General features: G+C 62.4%; 1 protein-coding gene across 2 annotated transcripts in view; it reads left to right on the top strand.

Moving 5' to 3' along the window:
• The first annotated feature begins 9,287 nt into the window (after positions 1–9,287).
• The window catches only part of LPCAT1 (lysophosphatidylcholine acyltransferase 1), a 42,868-nt gene continuing 33,618 nt past the window's right edge, over positions 9,288–18,537 (top strand). For both annotated transcript variants that reach the window (XR_005529464.1, XM_039237999.1), the window contains exon 1: positions 9,288–9,514. Coding sequence is in view for 1 of the 2 variants with exons in the window: in XM_039237999.1 (XP_039093930.1) it covers positions 9,380–9,514 (135 nt within the window). In the remaining variant the exon portion in view is untranslated. The remainder of the gene's footprint in view (positions 9,515–18,537) is intronic.

Below are 18,537 nucleotides of genomic sequence, written 5' to 3'. Positions count from 1 at the left end.
CCTACTGAATCAGAACCGGGGTGCCCTCAGTCCCTCCCACCCGACGGGATGGCCTCATTAAAGCGCTTTCCCTCAGCAGGCGCCGCCTCCGACTCGTCACTGGCGGCCGTGGCGGCGCAGGGACACTTCTGTACAAAGCCTGTCATCGATGGAACACAGGCTTTTGTTGCCCAGGGATTTCCAGCGCCGAGTGATGCTGCTCCGTAGACCGAAGAGGCCTGGCCACCGTCCAGCAGGGGACAGAGGGGTCTGTGTGCCGTGTTGGGTCAGCATCCCAGCACAGCCACGGCGGGAGAGTGGGACGGCTGTTCATAAAACTCGGACTTGTGTGAATGAGCTTTCTTTCTCCAAAGCAGCCAAAATGCCGATCCGTGCTGAAAGCCCGCCAGGGCTACGGCGCTTAGATTCAAACAAATTATTACAGAATCAGAAGCCAGGATAAATTCTTTTCTCTCTCACTCTCCTTTAATGAAGCCGAATGGAATAATTGAGATCAAATCCTACCTTTCAAACACTCATTTGGCTGAGAACTGTCGGTGCCAAGCGCCAGCCGGGGCTAATCCCTTTGCTGACGTTGTAAGCACCCGAAAGGCCATCCGCCACAGGCGCGGACACTGCCAGCCGCGGGCGGGGCAGACGGGGTGCCAATTCTCTTTAATTCTATCCTGAAAACCCAGGAGCTGCGTCTAAAACCAGATTCACATAAACTCTGTTAGCACTAAAAAAAACTTCGTAGTAGAAAAGCAGTTTCAGTCTCCAATGTAAAATGAAACTGGAAAGCTGAAAATGAAAACACAAAAGCCATAGTTTCAATATCAACTAAAATAAAACTAAAACCCTTAGATTTCAGTTTGTAACTAAGCGCTCGCAAGCTTCCTCAGCACCACCTGGTTCCGCACAGGCTCCTCACTCGCACCGGACCCCCCTCCCCCCCTGCTTTTCTCACCGGACCCGGCATGCACCCCTCCCTCCCGGGCCCTCACCCCCCTGTCCCCGATCTTGGCCGCACTGGGTTTGTTTGCCATGGCTGACACTTTCCAAATTGTGGTCCACCATCTCTGCCTGTGAAAGCCTGTCCACTCAGTTGCCTAGAAACCTCTGGGACCCCATTCAAGGGCGGCCTGGGAGCCCCCCTGCGCCGCCTCCCATTTGTGCTTACACTGTGAGTATGTCTGCGCTTCTAAAAAAAAAAAAAAAAATCCCCATTCAGCTGTGGCTCTCGGGCTACGCCTGGGCATTACTAACACCAGCAGGTGCACTTAGTTCTCGGTGGTTAACCTGACCCTGCTCTGTGCCCCGTAGGCCACCGCGCAGACTTAGGTTATCCCTCTGTCCTTGATGAACGGTTCCCATTTTCTCACAATTCCACAATAAAAGTTGTCCTTGCCTGTGAGGTGTCTCTGGGGTGTAATCCCAGGGGTGTGATTCCTAGCATGGACGTCTTGTCTTACTTCACTTGCCCCGGGGGAGGGCTGCTCTCCTCCCTGTACCGTGCTGCCTCATAGCCCCCAACATTTGGCCTCGTCAGACCCCCAGGGCCGTGCAGGGGCGGGCGCACCTTCTCATCTCCCATCCCTGCACACCAGCAAGCAGGAGCGTCTGTCATCTGCGTTTTCTGCCACGGGGGCTTCCTCTCTGGGAATTGCCTGTTCACGTGCTGTGCCCATTACTTTGTTGTGTGCTTTCCTGTAAGCCGTGCACAAATTCTTCATGTTGTGTGGGTGCTGAGCCATTTGTAACAATGTTCTTTGTAACCACTTACTGCCCATTTTGTGGCTTGTCTCATCAGCGGTTTATTGTGAGACTTTCACAGTGTTGGCTGTGTAAACCTATCAGTGTTTCCTGTATGATTTGTGCTCTTAGCGGGCTTCGCAGGACATCCTTCTCGATCCCAGATCCATGAAGACCACTCCCATTTCTTTACGATTACACTTTCCACTTTAATCGCTCATTCCCTGCAGAGCTGGGGTAAAATATACATAAGACTGTGTGATTGCGAATCCTGGGGGCTCAGTCGGTTGAGTATCTGACTTCAGCTCAGGTCATGATCACACAGGTTCGTGAGTTCAAGCCCCGCGTCGGGCTCTGTGCTGACAGCTGGGAGCCGGGATCCTGCTTCAGATTCTGTGTCTCCCTGTCTCTCTCTGCCCCTCCCCTTCTCTCTCTCTCTCTCAAAAAAAAAAAAAAAGAATAAACATAAAAAAAAAAAAGACTGGCCACAGCCCAAACTCCGTCATCTCCTCAGCCTGACTCACTCATGTTTTAACTCTTTCATTCCCCAGATCTCCACTGAGTACTTTCCAGGAGCCGGCACATGTCAGGAAAGGAAATAAGTAAACACCTCTGTCCTCAGGCTACCCTCGGGGGGAGGCTGACGGCAAAACAGCATCACGTGTAAGTGGTCAGGAAACAGAGACCTGAGCAAGGGGCGTGAGGATTTGTCCCCTGGCCACAGCCCACGGCCGACTGGAGGGGACACAGTTTCACACCAGCCACGCGGCGGCCCTGATCCTAACTGGGTGTGGCTGCGGCTCCGGGCGGCTTCCCCCAGGCAAGGCGGATGAGAGCACCCCTGGCAAACTCCCTAGTTGTTGTAGATTGGGGGGGGGGGGTCTGTGTGTGGAAGGGAAGCCTAGTTACCCTGAAGGTTTCTGCAGAGATGAGTCCCTTGTCCCCTGCTAGTGAGGAAGGGTCCCAAGGGACCCAAGGGTCACCCCCCCCTTCCCCGCAGCCTGCGTCGGCTTCTCCAGGACCCGAGCCTCACCCCCCGCACCTTGTGTCAGCTTCCCGGAGGACCTGACCTTCACATCTCATGCCTCTGAGGCACAAAGTGGCTGCAAACAACAGGGGCCACATAGCTGTTCTGAGTGCACGGGGGACCTGGGAACCCTCGTCACGGCGCATCTGCCAGGAACCAGGCACAAATCCTTCGTGGGCACTTACTCCAGTGGGAGGAGGGTCTGCGAAGGGCCCCAGGGCAGACTCCATGGACGCCCCTCCCGTGGCCTGTTGCACAGGCTGCGCACACGGGAGCAGCCGCGGTCACAGGAGGCCGGCTCCCCTCAGACCCTCTGCTCTGCTCCGAGAGGCACCCCGTCCCCTGGGCTTCTGTGTTGAAGGTGGGCAGTCGGAGTTTCCTCAGCCTCCTGCAGTGATTTAGTGCCCGCGGGTTCCGGCGGGAGGCCCGGCCCGACTCCCGCCCCTCGCGCCCAGCGCGCTTCCCCGGGGGCCACCACGCCCAGGACGCTCAGAGGCTCTGTGACGGTGACGAGGAAGATCAGGTCTGCGGGTAGCCCCTCCCACGGACACCAGGATGGAACTCGAACTCGGAACCGACTTGCCTTCCGGCCCGGCTGGCGGACCCCACGGAAACGCAGCGTCCCGGGCGGCGAAACGCGTGAGTGAGCAGTTCCTCACGCGGGCGGGCTGCGCTTCGGAGACGGGGAAGCCGCCCCCGTCCACAGAGGACGGGCCCAGGTGAGAAGGGGACACGACCCGGCCAGAGTTCCCGTCCCGGGAAACAGTGGTGCCTGACCTCCACCCGCAGCACGCAGGCAGCCCCAGGGGGGCCCCGCGCGGGCGCCTGTCTACACGCGCTAGGGACGCACGTGCGTGTGCTTGGTGGTGACGAACTCAGTGAAAACGAAGAACGGAGGCCGCGCCGCCCTAGGTGGAGCCGCAGAAGCGTCTGTGGGTGTGGATGACCTCCTCCGTGCCAGGTCTCCTCCTCGGGGAGCCAGGACCATCCGCACCTGCACTTCCGTGGGCCTCGGGAGAACCCGTGCCCACGGCCCCGGGCCAGCGCCTTCCGTGTCACAGCCGGGGCCCGTGTGGGCAAGAGACCGTGGCCTGTGGGGACCCACCCTGGTCACAAGCGGTCTCCCGGGCAACCCTGTGAACCCTGAGCGCAGAGGGAAGGAACCCCCTGAAAACACTCAGAAAACATCGCCTAGTGAAGTTCTGTCTGAAAGGACACCTGAGCCAGGTTGCAGGGAGGCCGTGTCGGGGGGCCCACGCTCAGCCGAGGCCACCGGAGACCGTGTCCAGCTTGAAGACGATGCCTCGGTCTCCTCGAGCTCCCAACACATGTTCTAACTGCGGACAAGCCCCGAAACCACGCAACGAACAAAACACGCACCACGTCCACGACCGTCGTGGCTAAACAAACCGCCCAGGGCTCAAGGGCCGCGCCCGGCCTCGTCCCGCCTGGAGCACCGTGCCGGCTTCCGCTCTCAGGCGCGCCCTCTCCAGTGCGGCTTCAAAGTCATGTGGCTTATAAAAGGCCCCCGAACCAATAAACGTTCTTGGCCTCATCAGATGGTGAAAACTTGTCCAAGGATCCTCTTATGACCCGTAGGTGTCCTGACGTGAAGAGGCCAGGCCAGGTGATTTCCAGCGTCCGTTGTGAGAGACCGAGTGCTCTCGCTCGGGACGGCTTCCCTGTTTGCTAAAGCAAGAGCCACTTGTGAAAACCTCTCCTCCTTGGGGCCCGGGTCACTGCGGCTTGGGCGTCAGTGCACGTGACGTGATGTGAAGAGGTCAGGTGTGCACGCAGGTGCACGTGCATGTGCAGGTACGAGTCTGGGGGTGGGGGCCAGGCGCAGGCGAGGGGGCAGGTGTGCACACCTGGGAGGGGACGACGCAGGAGCCGAGGAGGGGCGGACGGGAGGGGGCAAGGATCAGGGTCCCAGGTCCACGTGAGACGCCACACGCCGCAAGCCCTGAGGGGTCGGGTCAGGGTGGCGAGAGCCATGCCTGCGTGGAGGACTTGCCCACCTCCTGAGGCATTACCGTGTCCCGGGCCTCGTTCCGGACTGCAGGGCCTCCTGCCCGGATCCCCCCGGTCGCGCCGGCGGGACCAGTTCTCTCTGCCTGAAGCCCCTGGACTGGGCCACAGTCCCCCACCCAGCTCGCTGCCAGACCAGCCGGACAGGCTGGCTTCATGGGGGGGGGGGGATGGGCACATGCCGCTCCCTCAGTAAGGATGCGACCGTGCAGGAAGGAAAGCCAGCAGGCTCACGGGGCCAAACCACCACCCCCGCCTCGTGGCCAGTCCCCCCTTGGGGAGCGTGTCCCCCGCCCAGCTCAGCAAGGTCTCTGTCTCTGCAAATTGGCAGAAATAATTCGACACAGCATTTTTCAGAGCCAACTAGAAAGAATTACTGTAAGCAATTGTTTTTCATACAGGATCGCTCCTTTGAGGGTAACTATTTTCATATTTGTGGGGTTTTGACATTTGGGGAAAAGCAGAATTTCATGTAAACGTCTGTTCTGCAAACCCGAAGTGTGAAATACCAGAAACATGCCTGCGAGCCTCTGAATTTCAAAACGCTCTTAAATTTTGATAAAGATCCATGGAAGAGGTCGTCACTTCAGACCATGTTTTATGTGAGATCATTTTCTTCAACATCAAGGAAAATGAAACAGTCGCGTGGCTGAGAGATGTGCTGTGTTGACAGGTGTCTTAATCTCCGGGGCCCTTTAACCCTGTACCGCCACGAAGGTCAAAATCTACACAAAATATAAAGTCGAGTATTTAGATCTTTATTTGATGTCACATGTCTGCATATTTGAGGGAAGTGGTTTTATCTGGAATCCAAGTGTTGTGAAAACAGGACCTCCGTGGCAAGCTGCCTGCGGAAACGGACGGCCAGCGGGAGTGCCGACACGTGTGCAGAAAGAAACGCCCCTGGAAATGAGGCCAAAGCCTTCAGTGGCCCTGGCTATGACCTTGGTCGGTCAGGCTCTTCTGCCTCAATTTTACTGTGTATAAAATGGCCCCATTTCACTCACAGAAGGTGTCTTGGGAACTATTCCGGTCCAAACAAATTAAACCTCACGTAAAATGCACGCGGGCTGCACGGTGCGCTGAGAGCCACGCACGCGCCAGGGGCCGGGGTCACAGCACCCCTGGGTCTTCCCAGCCCGACCCGAAGGAAGTGCGGAGCTACAGACCAGGAGTCAGTGGAGGGAGGCCGCTCGGGGAGGGGACACGCCACAGGAGACTCGCTAGAGGGGCTGGACCGGGTCCCCCGCCGCCCAGTGACGGGGGAGGTGTTGCCGGTGAACAAGGAGTCGGCCGCCCCGGACGGGGAAGGGCCCTCCGGACACGGCTCGGGGTCCTGCCTCACCCGGGTCTTTCCATTCTGAGTCGCAGCCCCGGGGCTCCAACCCTGGAGCCATGGCCCTTCCCGGAGCTAGTAACTCACCTCTCGCGTGCAAACCAACCCACCCCTCCTCTCTAGAGGGCTCTCTACCCCGCTGCCCTGCCCACGCCAGGGCAGGTACCGGACAGGCAGGGATGGCCAGGCCTGAGCCTGCTCCCCGGCCTCCTCGGCTCCTCCTGGGGAAGCCACAGCGAGGGTGAGCCACAGCCCCCTCGCTCCGCTGTCCCTGACGGCCCCTGGCGCTCCCGTGCACACCCCCAGCCCCGTGTGCCACGTCGCGTCGCGTGTCCGCGCTCCACACTGACACAGACCCCAGGTGCCCTTACAGCACGTTCTCACGAAGCATACATTTGGCACAGTCCAGAACAAAACTCCCAGCGGAATTTTTAGCAATAGGACAAACCCATTGCATAATTTGTTTGGATGGAAAAATAAATTTCTATGAATCACGAAGACAATTCTTAACAAGAGGCGGCAACAGGAATTCACCCCACAGGTGACTAAGGCACACGACTCTAGAGCTGCAGCGGTTAGAACGGTGCGGTTGCCCGGGGACTCCATGCCATGGAGTCAAACAGAGCATCCAGAAACAGCTCTGGAAACACCCGGGTCCCAGCCCAAAGGAGCCACGCCAGGCGAGGAGGGCTGGTAATGGCGTTGAATACGGGGTCGCGGTCGAGGAGAAAAATGTGTAGATGGATTAGAAACAACATGAAAAGGCAGGACTAAAAATAAGTATCAGCGGAAAACAGAGGAGAACTCTGTAAATCTGTAAATGACTCTAAAACCCCACAAACAGACCAAAACCGCACAGCCCCGCACCAGCGAGCGCACAGCTTGCGGCCTCGGTGCATCTGGAGAAGAGAAACAATTCTCCCTGAATCTGTCTTCCTGAGACAGACGCAGCTAATACTTTCCAGAGCCTGGCCAGCAGCTGTGAGTGCCGGCTCTGTGTTCCAGAAGGTTCCTGGAGAACCCCAGGGGACTTGCCTTCGAGTTTGAGGGCCCAGCTGGTAGTTTCTCCAAACCAAGAAACTAGCCCCAGAGATGAATTAAAGTCTTTTTCCCTTCCCTGAAAGGAAACTGCATATAACCCCTTGCCCGAGACCAGCTTCTCCTAGTCAAGCCTCCAGAACACTCTGGGACTTCCGGAATATTCATTCACAGGATTAAAATTGAAGCTAAGAAAGTATGAAGCAGTGCAAGACAATGAACTTCCCTGGACTCATCCTCCTGGGCCCTCCACTCTTCACCCCTGCTCTCCGTGGACCCACCCCTCTGGGCCCTCCACTCCTCACCCCTGCTCTCCGTGGACCCACCCCTCTGGGCCCTGAACTCCTCACCCCTGCTCTCCGTGGACCCACCCCTCTGGGCCCTCCACTCTTCACCCCTGCTCTCTTGGCTGCTTTCTGCTTTTATTGGCCTTTTGGGTTTCTCCACGGGTCTGCTGGTTGGGAAGGAGTGGAAAGCCGCCTCCTTGCTGCCTGTCCCTGTATAGTCCCTCACACTGTCCCACCAGCTCCCAGCTGGGCTCTTGCATCCGGATCATGGCAATTGGCAACTGATGCTTAGAGGTCAGCAGTGTGCCGCCGGCTGTGCAGGCGGGGAACTGTGCCCACCACAGCCCACGAGGGCTACCCTGCCACCACACGAGCAGAGGAGGTGGGCACTGCAGTGGTTCCTTTCTATAGATTTGGCAACTGAGGTTTGGAGGAGAGGTTACCTGCCCCAGTCCAGCGCGAGGCTTCGAAAGGGTGTGGGGACCTCGCCCCGCTCTTTTGCCCTCTGTATGGGCGAGGCTGTGTAGGATGTTGCGGACCACCTCGGAACCATCAGCCTCTCTTTTGACTCCCCGCCCCCCGCGTTTCTCTATCTAGACACAGAAGGGCCCCCAGCAAGGTCACACTTCACCATATCGGCAGGCCAGGGTATCAGCCAGGTTATCAGAGAGTCAATCACTTCCTGACCTGCTCCCAAGCAGGGACAAGGCCGGGGAGCCTCGCAGGGCATGGACACGCCCAGGACCCCACGGCGGCAGTCCGACAGTAGGCAGTAGGGTCCGGCCTTCCCCTGGTCCCAGAGTGGTGCAGGAAGCGTTTAGACCACTTCCTCATGATTTCAGGCATCACATGTGAACCCAGGGGCTGCTGGGCTGTGTCCAAGCTGTCCGTTCTCACCCATGCCCGCTGTCTGCGTCAAGGGTCACCCCCTGCCTCTCAGGGTCACAAGGACAGTCACGCACAGAAACTTAGCTGTGCTCACCACATACGGTTTGTGGCAAATTTTTGAAATTTATAGAATTTTATAACTTTTGCCCTAGTTAATACTGTGCGGCAAATGAGGGATCCTCAAATGCCTCCCCTTGGTGCAAGAGAGTAATTCTGTGAAATAGAGTAATGAGCAACAAGAATCATTGGGTTCACACCCCTGTCGAACCACTGGGTCCCATCAGCAAATGCCTCTGAGCACCTCTCCTGCCGGTCGCACCCCCGGGTGGGCCCAGAGATCCCAGTGGACACCCGGCATCCCAGGGCAGGCCTGCTCTCGGGAGCCGCCGAGAGCCGCCGAGAGCCACCTTCCTCGGAGGTCAGGTCCCAGCGAGGGCAGCCAAGGAGGAGACGCGGCAGGAGCTGCGTCCGGGCGCGTTCCCTGTGGAGCCTCGACAGAGTAGCCGCTGGCCTCTGCACTTGGGGCCCGGCTCCTCCTGTCCCTCGGAATTGGGGCTGGGGGCGGGGGGGGGGGCGGCTCCTGCAGCCCCCGCGAGCTGCAGGAGGGGGCGACATGGTGGGCCTCGGGGCGCCTGGGACCAGGCCCGGAGGGTCCCCGCGGTCTGGCCACGGCGGGAGGCGCGCCGCGGGGGACTGGGCGCCCCTCGGGGTCGACTCTCCCGGACGCCCCGCCACCCCCCCCCCCCCCGGAGCTGAGGTCAGACGCAGGGCGCGGGCAGGGCCGCCCTCCAGGACCGCGGGGGCGGGGCTCTCGGGAATCCCCGCCCCTGCCGGCCCAGGCCTCGCCCCGCCGGCGCCCCCCTCCCGCCCGCCCCGCCCCCCGCGTCACGCCGCCGCCGGCCTGCGCCTGCGCGCCCGCCCGCCCCGGCTGCCGCGCATCCTCCGCCCGCGCCCCGCGCCCAGCGCCCCGCGCCCGCTCCGCGCCCGGCTCCGCGCCCGCCCCGCGCCCGCTCCGCGCCCTGCTCCCCGCGGAGGGCGGCGGCCATGAGGCTGCGGGCGCGCGGTCCCCGGGCCGCCCCCGCCTCCGGCGCGGGGGCCGGCGACGCGAGGCGGCTGGCGCCCCCGGGGCGGAACCCCTTCGTGCACGAGCTGCGCCTCGGCGCCCTGCGGAAGGCCCAGGTGGGTGCGCCGGGGCCCCTGCGGCCGGGGAGGGGTCCCGCGGGCCTGGCCCCGCGGCCGCCCTGCCGCCCCCCGCGGCCTGCGACCCCCGCGCGTGCCTGCGGCCGGCCGCGCTCACCCAGTCCAGGCCCCTCCTCGCTGGCTCCCGTCCCCCTCCCGCCCCCCGGGCAGCCCCGAGCCCGGCGCCGCATCCCGGTCCCCACGCCCCCTGTCCGCCGTCCCCGGATCTCCGCGCCGCGCGGCGCCCTGGCCTGGCGTCCGCTCCCGCCGCGCGCAGGCCCCACGAGGCGCCCGCGCGGCCCCCCCGGGGGGGACTTGGTCCCTTGATGAGCTTCACGGGTGGGGACCTGCGGGAGACAGCGGGGTGCGCGCCGTGCGAGGCGCTGGGAAGGGAGCGGCAGGATTTCCGCCTCTGCGTTTGCAAGTTGCGTCCTGCGGGGCCCCCGTAACGGACTCAGCTTCGTGCATCCTCGGTCCCAGGGCGGGAGGGGACCGTGTGCACTTTGTTTCCAGCACCTTTTATTTGTGGCGACCTCTGCTCCTGGCGGAGGAAGGACGCCTGCAGGAAGGCGGGGGGACCCGCACCGGCCCTGTTTCCTCACAGCGATCCAGGGCGGGCTGGTGGGTACGCTCCCTGGTCTGGTGGGTTCACTGCCTAGTCTGGTGGGGTACAGTCCCTGACCTGCTGGGGTACGCTTCCTGGCCTGCTGGGGTACACCCCCTGGCAGTGTTGGGGTGCGCCTCTGGCCTGGTGGGTTGTGCTTCCTGGCCTGGTGGGGTACACTCCCTGGCGGTGTTGGGGTACGCCCCTGGCCTGGCGGGTTGCGCTCCCTGGCGAGGTTGGGGTACGCCCCTGGCCTGGCGGGGTGCATTCCCTGGCGGGGTTGGGGTACCCCCCTGGCCTGGTGGGGTGTGCTCCCTGGCGGGGTTGGGGTACGCCCCTGGCCTGTTGGGGTGTGCTCTCTGGCAGCGTTGGACCTCGTAGTTGACAGTCTCTCCAATTCATTGTGTTTGCGTTTCTGTAAAATTGCTGTCACCACAGCCTTTCTTTTAAGTCCAAAGCCGTAACAGAAGCAGGCAGTTTTAGGACTTGAGCAGTTTTGTCCAGCTTGAGGAGGATATTTTCCACTTTGACAAAACTTTTTGGGGTGACACTGAGATTTCTTTAATGCGTAAAGTTATTCATTTGAAATAATATCAAAGTGAAAAGTTCTTGAACTCAGTCTGAAGTTGTCCTGGGTTGCCTGCTTTTTCTCAGAGCGTCTCTAGGTGGGCTTGGTGTGGGAGAGGAAAGGGGGGGCACGAGATTGAGGACCGAGGAGAGAAGGCGAGGGTGGCATCCCTTCTCGTGACATGAAAAAGCAGGGTCGTCCCAGTCCGCTCCTGGCTGTCCCCCGTCTCTGTGTGTGTGGAGCCAGACCCCAGCGCCTGCCTGCCCTGTGTTCTGCGGGCACCTCCTGCTGGGCTCCTGTGCTGCTGACTTGAACTCCTCGCCTGCAGGTGGTACCCGGCTGTGGGGGGTTAGGGTCACAGCCGCTTCCTCTGGGCCCCCGAATGGTCCCCCACCAGCCCCGATCCTCTTCACTCTTGTGATCCACAGGCCTTCTGCCCATGGCTCTGAACCCCCTGAGGGTGACCCTGGGACTGAGCCCTGGGTCCTTCGGGTGGCTTCCAGGGCCCTGTCCCACCCGCCTGCCCCCGGGCACCGGCTCTGCAAGCCTGCATCTTCCTGCCTGTGCCTCCTCCCTCCTGGCCTCTCTGTGCTCCTCCTTCAGGTGTTGGGTGAAGCAGCAACGCAGAAGACAGCCCCTTCTTCCCTGGAGGCCCCTCTGCATCTGTCACGTTTGCAGCCTCTCCCCCATTACTGTGGATGGACAGGGGCCAGGTCTGTCCTCTCCCAAGCTGTGTGCTTATTGCTCACGCGAGGTGCACCGTCGGGGCTCAGCTAGCTGTTGAGTGAATAAACCAGCGAAGGGGCCCGATGTCAGAGCCGAGCCAGAAATCCCTGACGCCCCTCAGGCTCAGGCTTGGGACACAGGATTGTAAATTGGGGGTTTGGAGCAGCTCCGGGGAGCTGCTCTTCAGTGCCAGGCTGAGATTCTGGTTTTAGATGTTGGCTCACAGCTTCTGGAAGACATTCAAGAAAGAACAGGTGGGTGGAATGTTTCAATCTCTCAGAAAGGGAAGGATACTTTGTATACACCTTGTTGCAATGTTTCAGAGGCTGTGTCAGAATGTTCTTAGAAGACCTGGTGTATGTATAGGTTGGTGACAAAGCTGTGGCTACTGCTCAGCTGTCGGCAGTGTGTGGTCTGGAGTATGTAGCTTGTAAATGCGAAGTTCCAAGTTTCGCTCTGCAGAAACATTTTGCTCTGCACGCGGCGGCGCTCTGCAAAGCTTTTTACTTCCATGCACCGCGTTGCGTTACGTAAAGGTTTCCACAAAGGAAACTAACCCGTGGGAGCACAGTGCCTGCCGAAATCAGTAAACAAACCCATCCAGCAGTGACTGAGCCACCCAAGGGCTGCTCAGAAACTCTCCTAAGTTCTGAGTGAAGGTAAACCGGTGAGGGTTTACACTCATGGGTAGCATGTGCCGCTGGGGCGGGGCTGCCAGGCACCTGCGGGTTAATGACCAGGCCATCTGTCGTTAGCGGCAGATTTAGCGAGGAGCTTAAGCGTCTCATCGGACAGAAAAGAACCCATCCAGTTAGGAAGAACTGAATGGTACGGCATTGGGGAGTCACGTGGGGATTTGCTGTTGGGGAGTCATAAGGTGGTTTGTGTCGCCTGGGTTGTGGGGGTGCTTCCTGGGGGAACCGCAGGTGTGAGTGCATCCCACGTCCAGCTCTGATGCTTCCTCATTTCTGAACTCATGTGACTTGTGCCAGGGAGAACTTACTTCCCAGAAAGCAGTCTGGCTTCTGCACACCTTGGAACGGAGTCCTTTATGGGGGGACAGTGCAGAGTTCACAGGCCTCCCCATTAAGTCCACAGTGATCATTGCCATGAAGGCTGAACGCAGGGACGCACAGCCCAGCAGGGGAGAGGGGGCCCGTGTGCACACAGGGACACACAGCCCAGCAGGGGAGAGGGGGCCCGTGTGCACACAGGGACACAGCCCAGCAGGGGAGAGGGGGCCCGTGTGCACACAGGGACACACAGCCCAGCAGGGGAGAGGGGGCCCGTGTGCACACAGGGACACAGCCCAGCAGGGGAGAGGGGGCCCGTGTGCACACAGGGACACACAGCCCAGCAGGGGAGAGGGGGCCCGTGTGCACACAGGGACACAGCCCAGCAGGGGAGAGGGGGCCCGTGTGCACACAGGGACACAGCCCAGCAGGGGAGAGGGGGCCCGTGTGCACACAGGGACACAGCCCAGCAGGGGAGAGGGGGCCCGTGTGCACACAGGGACACAGCCCAGCAGGGGAGAGGGGGCCCGTGTGCACACAGGGACACAGCCCAGCAGGGGAGAGGGGGCCCGTGTGCACACAGGGACACACAGCCCAGCAGGGGAGAGGGGGCCCGTGTGCACACAGGGACACACAGCCCAGCAGGGGAGAGGGGGCCCGTGTGCACACAGGGACACAGCCCAGCAGGGGAGAGGGGGCCCGTGTGCACACAGGGACACAGCCCAGCAGGGGAGAGGGGGCCGTGTGCAGCTTTCCTTTCCCAGAGGCATGAGATCTTTTCCTCGAGCTCCTGTCCAAATGCGTGGTCTTGATTTGGAGAAGCAGCAGCAGCGGTGCCGCTGGCCTCGGCCCTTCCCCGAGGCAGGTGTGGCCTCCTGGGACCTGGAGTCCTCAGCCCCCGGCTTCCAGGCCTGGTGGTTTCCAGCTGCTTCTCTGACCTGCCAGGCTCCCGGGCACACAGCCCAGCGCCCCTGCTGCCCCTCGAATCCGGGTCCTCCCGGCATGAGACGCAGGATGACGGCTCGGTGTCCAGCCCCTCCCGTGACCCCCGCTCTGCCAGGGGGTGTGAAGGGACGGGTAAACGGGGAGGCGACTCCACTCGAAGCTGGGGTTCGTGAGCCGCTGGTGGCCATAGAAACCTGGGGGGAGCACAGCCTGCGATGAAGGATTTCCGGGACCGCCTGTGTCGCGTGGGGGCAGGGGGGCCTCCCTGGGGGCCTGGGAGGCAGGCCCGGGAGCCTGTCCCCGAAGCCTGAGAGCACCGCCTCTCTGGGCACGTTTGTACCCAGAAGGGCCCTTGCCACCCGCCCGGCAGCGCGGCCCCCACGTCCTGTGTCCCAGGTAAGGAGACTGCGGTCCCCAGACTCCCAGGCAGGCTCCGCGCACATGGGCCCTGCCCTTAGGGAACCGGCTTCTTCTTCTAATAGAGCCGCCTGTAATCCGGTTCTATTTTTCTGGAAGGGTGCACACATTACACGTAATTGAGGCTGACGTCGAGGAGTGGGGAAGGGGGCTCGGGATTGGAAAGATGCCTTCCATCCTCCATGCTCTTCCGTCCCGAAATAGAGTCTTCGTGTGTGTGCACACATAGGCTTGTGTATGTGTGTGCACACACGCGCCAGTATGGACGCTCGCACGTGGTCGTGTTTTACGTTCTTTTAATTTCTTAGTACTGAGCAAAGTACTGGCAGTCCCACTTGTCATTTTAGGAGGTGGAGGTTTTGTCCCCGAAACTGGCCCCTCAGGACCCCGGGTGCTCGCCCGCCCGCTGCCCCTGCAGGCGTCCACCCACAGGGGACGCACCCCAGATGGCGGAGGAAGTCCAAGGACGTGTCCTGAGTGCCTTCTGCCCCTGCGAGTGTGAGCAGGGCCTCCCGCTGCCCTGCCTGAGGCCCAGAGCCCGGCTGACCGTTTGCTCCTTCACCTTCCTGCCCCCGGGGCCGTCGCCCCTCTGTCCTTCACACCGTCCCCAGGGCTCGCCCTTCGCGGGTGTGCTGCAGTGTGTCAGGGTGACCTTACCCCTTCCCGAGTTAGCGTTTCTCACGTTGCTGGTGTTCCCTGAACCTTTAGTAAGGGTGTAAGTTGTTTTGCAAACGAGGCCGGAGGAAAGGGTGTGTGTAAAGCGTGTCCATGGTGCTCGCGCTTCCCAAGCCCGGTCGTCGCCGTCGAAACTAACCCGCACGTGCCCGTGTTTGCTGAGTTGTGGCCGTGCAAGCTGGAGTGTGTGCAGCCCTGCTCGATGCTGTCCTTAAACTTCCGGGCCGCGGCGGCCGCCTCTTTCCCGTAGTGTCTGCCTGGTCCCCCATGCTTGCCCGTGCTCCACCAGGCTGCCAGGGACTGTCCTGGGCAGCGCCGCTGGCGCCGTCCGTGCCCCTGGGCGGGCCGCGTGCCGGGCGCCCACACTCCGTGGCCTTTATACTGCCAGGGGTCTAATTCCCGTCTCAGAGCCAGGATAGCGACTTTCTTCTCTAAAACGCCACTTGCCACATAAAAGCTTTCTTAAAAACATCTTTCATGATTTAAATATTTGAAACTCCTAGGATGGGGGCACAGAGCTGGGCTCGGACAGGGTCCCTGAGGTCTGGAGGGCACGCCCAGAAGGGACCCTGGTGCCTGAGTCAGCCGGGAAGCCAAGGCCTGAGGGGCTGGTTGGGGTCAGGCCCTGAATGGTCCCAGCGCAGGGCCCACCGCAGAGCCCCTCCCTGGAGCGCCACGTCCCTCTCACCAGCAGGAAGGAGCCGAGTCCTCAGTCACTTGGGGGCCGTGCAGCTCACGAGCCCACAGAGCCTCCCAAGCGTGCAGCCTCCTGCCCACTCCCCCCAGAGCAGCCGGGAGCACTTTTCCTCTGGCCGCCACCCCACGCACCCCCGTCCATCCTGGTTGCACTTGCATGTTGTGCTCAGGAGCACCTGGACCAGTCCACTCCATGTCTCCCCTCTCCACCCCTGCCTGCTACCCCGCACCGCAGGCTTGCTGTGAGACCCACCCTGACCCTGCCCCCAGTGGGCCAGGAGCTCCCTGGGCTGGGGGCAGAGCCAGGATCTTCCCTGCGGCTGGGGGGGGACAGAGCCAGGATCCTCCCTGCGGCTGGGGGGGGGGGGACAGAGCCAGGATCCTCCCTGCGGCTGGGGGGGGGGACAGAGCCAGGATCCTCCCTACACCTGGGGGGGACAGAGCCAGGATCCTCCCTACACCTGGGGGGGGAGCAGAGCCAGGATCCTCCCTACACCTGGGGGGGGCAGAGCCAGGATCCTCCCTACACCTGGGGGGGGCAGAGCCAGGATCCTCCCTACACCTGGGGGGGACAGAGCCAGGATCCTCCCTACACCTGGGGGGGGCAGAGCCAGGATCCTCCCTACACCTGGGGGGGGCAGATCCAGGATCCCCCCTACACCTGGGGGCCGGGGAACGGAGCCAGAATCTTCCCTACAGCTGGGAGGCAGAGCCAGGATCCTCCGTGCGGCTGGGGAGGTGTGGAGCCAGAAGTGCTGGGGTGCTCCCTGCAGCTGGGGAAGTACAGAATTTGCCCTCAAGTCTCCTTGCAGCTGGAGGAAGGCTCACAGCAGGGTGCTAGAGACAGGATGTGGTTAAGGGGCTCCCTGCAGTTGTGGGCCAGGGCCTGGGGTTCCCCAGGGGCGCTGGAGCCATACATTTGGGGAACCAAGCAGTTGGGGGTGAGGTTGAGTAGAGATGTCCTGGGGTTAGGAGGGGGGAGGTTCCCAGGCGGGGTGTCTGCAGCTGGGGTCAGGTCACAGGGCTGCGACCCCTTGCCAGGGACTTCAGATGTGCTGTTACCCCGGGCCCTGCAGGCTCTCTGTGGATAATTGCATGTTTGCGGGAAATGCTACGGCTCTTGAATTGCAAGATTCTTTTATTCAGATCCTGGGGAGGGCCCTAGAGATAAGGGATTTCCTGGGGCACAGAGCCAGGTGTGTCTGTCCTCCGGGTGAGGCTGGGAGCACATGGTTTGTGCCTCCTAGGTGTGTCTGGGTCGGGGGGGGGGGGGGGGGCCCAGGTTACATTTTGTTCTCAGTCTCCTCTATCCCTGCCCCACTGCGGACCCTGAGGCCCCCACAGGGCCCCCGCCGGGCAGGTCAAGGTCAGCGCCCCTCCCACATCCCCTGCGCTGCTGACTGTGCTCCTAAGGCGTGAGGCCAGTGAGGGCCGACTGCTGCCCGCCCTCTGTGCCAGGGCGTACCCCTACCCGAAGCAGCGTGGAGTGTGGGGCCCCAGCGGTGTCCGTGGACAAACGTCACTTTTTCAAGACATGAGCTTTCAGGTCAGGGACCCGGTGTCCTGGGACAGCAGCCCGGGCGATGGACGGACTGGTAGGAGGCAGGTTAGCTCACAGCCCCCCCTGCTGGCGCACCCCGAGGCCGAGCACGGAACTCGGCTGTCCAGGCCCCGCCGGCCTTGCTGGCGTCCTCCGCCCGTGGGTCGCTCAGCAGACGGGACAGGGCCTCCCCTGCGTGGTGGCGCCGCTCTCCCTCCCCGTTCCCGCTTTCTCCCCGGCTCTCATCCCCTTGGGCTGGGGGAGGGACGTGCTCGAGGAAAAGCCAGCGCCTCTGGGAGGTGGCCCCCCTCCCCAGGGCACCCCCCCATCTGTGGGGCCCTCCCCCTGAGGACCCCGCCACGCTGCAGGTGGGGAGCCCGTTTCTGAGACACGTGATCACAGGGTGTGGAAACAGGTCGGTCGTCACCAGGTTTCTCCGGCCTCTACGTGGGGACTGGAGCCGGTTCCTGCGTTGGCTCTGAGCCTCGTCCCTGGAGCGGGACGTCCAGCCCAGAGCTCCCACCCTTCACTGTTTACGCTTCTGCCCACCGTCTTCTCCTGAGCACCTGCCGAGAGGGCCGGGCGCCAAGCTCTCAGGGTCTCCGGGGACCCTCGGAAGGGCCTCTGGCCTGTAGGTTGGTTTATGTGGGGTTTCGCGGCTGGGAGGTGGCGTCACAGGGACCGCAAGCTCAGGGCTCTGGGCTCCAGCTGAGGGGTCCTGAAGACCCTGAGGAACCGAGCGCTTGTGTGAAACTCAGCGGGGAGGTGGGGCGAGGAGAGGCGGAGGCCAGCGGGCGTGTGCGGGTCCCCCCGCGTGGGGGAGGGGGTCAGCCCTGCGCGCCCTCTACCGCCCCCGCCCCCCGCCCCCAGCAGGGCCCTGCACTTCTGCGTCTTCCCTGAAATCCCACCAGGTAGTGGAGAGCTCTCCCCATCCCCTCCCCCCACCTCTGCCCCCAGGCCAGCCCTCTCCCCTGCGCCCGCCCCAGGGCTGTGAGCCAGGACTGCGAGCCGCGCTGGTCTGTGCCGTCCAGCGGCGCAGGCGCTGGCCCGTGACAGACACTTGGCGTGTGTCTGCTGACCCAGTGACCTTGTTCCCTGTCACACGCGCTCTGCTCCCAGCACCGTGTGGCCAGGCCGCTTGCCGCCCCTTCCCCGTGCTCCCCAGGCTGAGCTCCGACCCGGGAACGGGGGCAGCTGTGGCGGCGGCCGTGACAGTGACGGTGTGGCAGGGGCCCGGGGGGCTTCCTCTCTGTCCCCAGGGACGTCCACTCTTGGTTCTCTCGCCAGTGCAGCAGGCACACCGTGCCCACAGGCCTCTGCTTTCCCAGGCCTTTTCCCGCCTGCCCGCTGCGTCCCTCCCCTGCCTGGGGCCCCATCCCGGGGGTCGTCGTCTGGCTGGGGTGTCCTGGAGGCCAGGGGTCTGTGTGGCAGGCGTCTCCTGACGTCCCGGCGGGTCCCCGTCAGCTCTTCGGTGTGAACTAAGTGCCCTGGCTGCCCCTCGGGGCCCCTGGCGCCTGCGTCTCTGCTGCCGTCCGGGGCCCTGAGCCGACCTCAGCCCGCTGGCCTTGTGCTGAGTTTCACGGCTCCTGCGCCTGCCGGACCGTGTGTGCGCCCTGGTGCCTCGTGACAGACCGGACGCGGGCCTGCACGCCTGCGAGGCCCTCATCTCTGCCCCCGGATCCTCAGACGCCGGTTAAAGGGCCGGTGAGGAAGGAGCGTGTGGCGCAGCTGGGGTTCCTGGGGCGGCTCCCGTGGTCACGGGGGCCATGCTCTGGGGGCCGCGGACGGAGCCGCTCGCACCCGTAGGGGGCTGCACGGAAGTTGCCCCCTGGCCAGCCA

The sequence above is a fragment of the Hyaena hyaena genome, unplaced genomic scaffold (genome assembly GCF_003009895.1).
Source record: "Hyaena hyaena isolate Hyena2069 unplaced genomic scaffold, ASM300989v1 scaffold_134, whole genome shotgun sequence".
Lineage (NCBI taxonomy): Eukaryota > Metazoa > Chordata > Mammalia > Carnivora > Hyaenidae > Hyaena > Hyaena hyaena.
This window is presented reverse-complemented; position numbering and strand designations above follow the sequence as displayed.